This window comes from Osmerus eperlanus, chromosome 1, assembly GCF_963692335.1.
Source record: "Osmerus eperlanus chromosome 1, fOsmEpe2.1, whole genome shotgun sequence".
In the NCBI taxonomy this organism is placed as follows: Eukaryota; Metazoa; Chordata; class Actinopteri; order Osmeriformes; family Osmeridae; genus Osmerus; species Osmerus eperlanus.
Genome location: NC_085018.1, coordinates 12,151,979 through 12,157,929, shown reverse-complemented (window position 1 = coordinate 12,157,929; position 5,951 = coordinate 12,151,979). Strand labels below are relative to the sequence as shown.

The following is a 5,951-nucleotide window of genomic DNA, read 5'->3' as shown; positions in this document are numbered from 1 at the left end:
TTTATGGTACTAAACCAATCAGTAAGAATGCTATCTCAACTGTCAATCATCCACCCACTCACCTTGGCCCAAATACCACTACATACACCTGCTCAAATCAGGGGTTGTGTAATAGCTCTCTCAGCCCTGTGGAATCTCGCATACCTCACATTCGGAGGCACAATGTGTATGAACAGAGAAATTGAGTCCAGCAGACATGTGATCTTGTCCATTCTTTAATTATAAAAGTGCCACTTAAAAAGAACAGAACTTATTTTGCAAATGAAGAGAAAAAAATACTAAAATAATTTACATAAACAAAATAGATACAGAAATATCTACGCTTTGCTTTGAAGACCACAAAGCAAGCCGTTCCCCTGGTGGAGGTAGGTTACTCATGCTAATAACACAGATATAAAACATGGTACAGGTATGAGTCCATAACAAGATGCATCATTTAACAAGAACACGCCAAATTCCTATCAACAGGTGAGGTAATTTTAAGTTCACACAAGTATAGGGAAGAATTCTCATTTTCAAAAAGGCAGGTATTAAGACATCCAACAATTTAGTGATGAACTGTAATAATTGGCATAAACATTAGCTACATTTTAACCCCACAATCAGCATACAAACTTTAGATCCAGCCCAAAGTAATGAAACAATTGCAAGATAGTAACTGAGCTGACTTAACATATTTGGATAGGGGGAATGTCTTTAAGAAGATCCTAATATAACAATGTTTATGTTTTCAATGCTCCAATGGCTACAGTTTAATAGGCTAGTTTACATGTATCCTAAATTACTTTGGCAGATTGCTAGGACAAGACAAGGTAGACATAACAAAACCATTGCTCGGGGCTGAACTAGGCCTGTGGCTCTTAATTACAACAATCTTCAACAGTCAGCAGTCAAGGCATGAGGACTCCACCATGCTGTGTTTTGAGTCTGTGTGCGTGTGTCTGTGTGTGTACGTGTGAGTGTGTTCATTTGTGGGCATGTGTGCGTGCGTGCACAGCTTCCAAGTCTATATAGTCCAGACCTACATTTAGGTCACGGAAATTTCCGGCTGTGTGCTCCTCCCCTCCTCCTCCTCAGTCCCATCCTGTCTCCCTGCCACTACCTGCGGAGCTGCTCCAGCCTGGCCTTCAGCTTCTCCTGCCTGTCCCTGAGCTTGTCCTTCCTTGCTTGCAGCCTGCGTCCCTCCACCTCCAGGCTGCGGATGCCATCTCTAGCCCTCTTCAGGATGACCACCTTGGACGCCTTGTCGTTTTGGGAGAGCTCGGGCACGTTGTCTCGCAGGTTCAGGAAGCAGTTCTTCAACTCGTTCCGCCGCTGCCTCTCCATCACGTTGTGGGTCCTCCTCCTCTCCTCCTCGTCCTCCACGTCCAGCGACTGCCTGGAACTCGAAGACCCGTGATGGTGGTGGTGGCGTGACGACGAGGAGCTGCGCCCCGAGTGGTGGTGGTGCCGGTGGGAGGACTCGGAGCCGCGAGAGCGCTTACTGTGGTACCCTGATGGGGACATGGAGGCAGGCTCGGGGCGGAGAGGCGAGGCGGGGCATGGGGCGGCGTAGTTGTGCTGCTGCTGGATCTCCAGGTGGTGGCGTTGTTGCTGCAGCCGCAGGCTCTCGTCTGCAGACTGGGGCTGGGGGGAGGAGCTGGAGGGCTTCCTGACTGTCACCACGTCTATTTCCTCCTCTGAAAAACAAGGTTCGAAAGGTCAGCATACAGCTTGTTACAACACAAATGGCTAGTGCGTCCTCGTTCACTCGTTTCTTTCAACAGGTCTGCATTCTTGACCTTGTTTAGAGATAAAGACATGGATGTTTTACATGGTCCCAGAGGTAGTTAGTTTAACTGAGTGGCCAAATTAGAAAATAAAATATGACAATTCAATTCCTCGGATGTTGTACCACTGTGCATGCTCAATTCAGTTTACTACAGTACAATTTTTTGAGAGATTACAAGCATTCCTGAAGTTCCTTTGAGCTAAAACATAGCTCACTTTAGCGTACAATGACCATTCAAAACTCACCGGAATCACTGGATGAGTTTGTGGAGAACTCTCCTCCGGCAGAGCCATAGTCCGAGGAAGACTCCTGGCTGTCCTGCAGTAAATCCTCACTTTCCAGAGCTTGGCATGCTAGCGCCGCTCTGTGGCAGTCCAGGGTGGAACCGGCGATCTCCTCAAATATTCTGGTGTCAATGTCCGATAGCAGCGGGCTGCTGGATAGCACAGAAGAAAGCTTCTCTTCCATAGACTTATTATCCCCCAGGCAATGCCACAAACAGTCTTCAGACTCCTCCGGCCGCTGGTCCTTGGATTCGGTTCCATTTACGTTATTGAAAAAGTCACAGTTCCAATTTAGTTGAAGATCTTGATCTTCCAAGAGTATATCCGATACGTAACTGAGCTGATCCTCCTTGGAAAGCGGCTTGCTGCTGAGACCGGCTTTCATCGGTGGAGACTGGGGTGGCGTAGGCAGGGACTGTAGATCCTTCATCAAACTCTGGCAGAACTCGTCATCGAATAAAAGCGGCTCCGGGTAGAACCAGTCATGCGACTGGGAAAAACTTTGCAACATTCTGGCAGAATCTAAAATAAAGATAAGGAAATTGGGTTAACACCACCTTAGTAAAAGGAATTTGTGACTAGGGTTCGAGGCAGTCCACAAGCGCTGCCGCAGCACTATGTTAAAAGGCAAATGGTTCACGTGTAGCTACAGTTCTCTAGTGTCTTAGGACCCCGACTGTAAACCCACCGGCAAACAACATTATATTCATGTTTACATCCTTTGCCCCGCCCAGTGATCACCTCCTGTCTTTTTACCCAATGACATCATTAGAACAGCTGGAGAGATCAATGTAAGTTTCCAGGATATATAATTTCACTTGTAACTCAACTTTAATAATGCTAATTTTTGTGCCAGAGTACTTTCACTTGCCAATGAAAATACTGCATAACCCCGGTAAACGTCCTTCTATCAGTGTCATCAGATCATGCAACTACTCTGTTCTTCCATTCAACCGGTAAATGGGCCATGCACTGCGATATTAAAAGCAGCAGCATGCGATTTGTAAAATGTGTTACTTTCATTATTTAAACCGTCTACGCTGATTATAGCTCCCAGACATTTCGGATATTTTGGGTGGGTTTGCCCACAAATCAATCTTAACGATGGCCTAATGTGGCACAAAATCAAAGTTCAAACTAGTTAGCAAGCAACATATATGCTGTTAGCCTACTTAATCAATTAGAGATCTAGATAATCAGCACAATTATATGTGCAGTCTGATTTTACGACTCGTGAGTGCCATGTGAAAGGCACCGGTATGTTGCTAGTAATTGACAAAAACGATATATCTGCAATACTGTTATCATGCCTTACATTAAGCTCACGGTGAAGAAAAAATCACGACGTAAACACGACCAAACGTCCCGATTCCTCCTCCAGTTTGGATCAATTTGTGTAATTTTTTTCTCCGTTGCAGTCGGTAAACGTAAAGCTATGCAGCATTGGCAGACACGCACTTCCACGTTTCACTCACAGTCACTACACACCCAGAACGGTGGGTGTGGCGGAGAGCCATTTAACTATATATAACCACATCGCGACTGTACTCCTCCACTAAGCAAAATCGCGCCAAAACAATATTATCACATCTGGAAACATAAAGTAAAATATAGTATTCTTTTAATAATCACATAATTTCATTGATTTATATGTGTCTGTTCGTAAAACACGGCTAAAACACAAACCAAGAAACGAATCGATGAAAGTTAGGATCTATTTCCTCGAACGCGAAGGGATACATCGCTTCTGCTTAGGGGTTCTGAATCTGGAATTCCAAGAAATGGCGGCGGTTGCACAGATTCACACGTGTACTCTCTAAAAAGCCGGGTGCCTCGCCGTGGCAATTGTAGTAGCAATGCGGCAGCTCCGTTATCGCTTGTGTGTCAATGGGTATTAGGGTTACGTTGAACATTTAAAGGGATTTCAATCAGGCACATATCAGACGTACAGTTCCTTGCTTACATAATAATAATAATAATGATCAAAAGCATAAACCATAAATGCTTGAATATATTTTATCTTTATAACATTTTATCAAATGTTGTATTTTTGTTTCAAGAAATAATGCGGTGAATGCAATTTTAAACATCAGTGTTCACGATTACAGACGACACTGAATACATACATTGTGGGATGCTATAATACTAGAGTGTTCAAACAGATCATATAATGTGGAGCGAACTATAGATGCATTCGGCACTACACGTGCACAGTTCACAGGCAAACCCCCCTGCCGACGCCGGGGGCGGTTTGATAGAGCCGGTTCGTATAGGTTACAGTATTTTTGCTAACTTGTAGGCCTATATGTTGAATAAGTCCACATTGTGATTGAAAAATACATTGAATTGTGATTCCGATTTTGACACGTATACAACTTAGTGGCGTTTAGTAGATAAACTGTTAGGGTACACGCACATTAGCCTATTGTATAAACTGTATTTTTGTGAGTATTTTTCAACGATTTCAGATAAAGATCAGAATACCATATAGTGGTATAGTGTAAGACCAAAGCTATAGTGAATTTAATTAATACTTGATATGCGCTTTGATGGATCAACAGCCTGAAATTGTGGGTTAACTGCCACCTAGAGGCGGTGCGTCAAACAGACTGGCACACTGAACTCACCATGGCATCTGGCAAGATAATCACACTGTTCTGGTTCGTCTTCTTTTGTAGGAAGCAGGAATTTAAAAAACTGACAGGACAATACTCGAATATTCCATATTTACATGATAAATAGATTCATGTTATAAATTGTAGCCTGTAAGTTACGATAGAATTGTTCAACTTCACATTTAGCCTCGACCACTTTGCAGAGTACAATTCGCACAAATAAAGACCCCACCTTTAATTCCTATGAAATTACACCCTGTAGAGTAAACCAGCATTCAAACTTTTCCACACAGACTGCCACACACTGACCCATAGCCTGCAACTCTTTAACTACCAATTATCTTGACAGATCAAGCCCATGATTTAGTTTAGCAAACTGAAGAACCCTGGTATGTTCCAGTCTTTAAGGACAGACATACTCTGTGGATATAAGTCTTTTTGATTTTCCATGTGTTTGGAGAGAGCACGAGGGAGTAGCATTGAGGATTTGTTTTAGCCAAGGGCCAGTAGCCTCATCTCTTCACAGATCTTCCATGCATGCTTGACTTCTGTAATGTTCTGACATTATACTGTCAGGGACGTTACGGTCGAGAATTGTACTATGGCCCACAGTAGGGAGAGACTTAATGTTGGAGGTCCCTTTTTTGAGGAGCCACTTTGATGTGGTGTGTGGCTGCGTGCCTGCTTCTTGGTAGACATCAGAGAAACCAAGGCTGCCAGAAACAAGCCAAAATACTGCACCATTCAGAAACATGGCTGCCTGCCATATGAGACACTGCCATAGATGTACATATTACTAATGAAGGATAGGATACACAATACACAATGTACCGGTCTGTTCGAAGTGGAAATCTCTGTCTGTCTGTCTGTCTGTCTGTCTGAAAACTAGGCACCTGTCTAAAATTTGCCAGGTGTGTTGCTCAGGACCCAGCAAAGTGCAGTGTTGCCTGTGAAGTTGTTTGGATGAGCGGTTTGTGAATAAATATAAAAGTTTTTGTCGTTAATGGACACCGCACTACTGTTCACCCCCTAGTGTTCGGCCATCGGGCACTACAAGTATTTCACCCCCAACACTGCACTATTTGAAAACACAGTAACTAGACTCAGAAAGCAACAGATTTCATGAGAAACAAACCCAGCATAGACTCTACTTAGTCACTGAACACTTTATTTCTCAAACACCATGAAATTAGGGCAAATTGGGAAAATTGTGGGTGCCAAAGAGTAGGTATATGTCGTATGACAGGAGGCCAAGAGCGGTAAGAGAGGTGTTGGTTAGCT

The 5,951-nt window shown here is 43.6% G+C and overlaps 1 protein-coding gene across 1 annotated transcript; it reads right to left on the bottom strand.

Moving 5' to 3' along the window:
* Positions 1 to 202: 202 nt before the first annotated feature.
* On the bottom strand, positions 203 to 3,559 carry mych (myelocytomatosis oncogene homolog). The gene is made up of 3 exons (XM_062460380.1): positions 3,371 to 3,559; positions 2,017 to 2,577; positions 203 to 1,679 (listed from the first exon to the last, which is right to left on the bottom strand). The coding sequence occupies exons 2-3, from the start codon at positions 2,564 to 2,566 to the stop codon at positions 1,099 to 1,101; spliced, it is 1,131 nt and encodes a 376-aa protein (XP_062316364.1). The 5' UTR covers positions 2,567 to 2,577; positions 3,371 to 3,559; the 3' UTR covers positions 203 to 1,098.
* Between the last annotated feature and the right edge of the window lie 2,392 nt (positions 3,560 to 5,951).

Coding starts and splice junctions, on each gene's coding strand:
- mych (XM_062460380.1), bottom strand. CDS start 2,566: ATGTTGCAAAGTTTTTCCCAGTCGCATGACTGGTTCTACCCGGAGCCG. Junction 1,680..2,016: donor AAACTCATCCAGTGATTCCG/GTGAGTTTTGAA, acceptor CTTGTTTTTCAG/AGGAGGAAATAGACGTGGTG.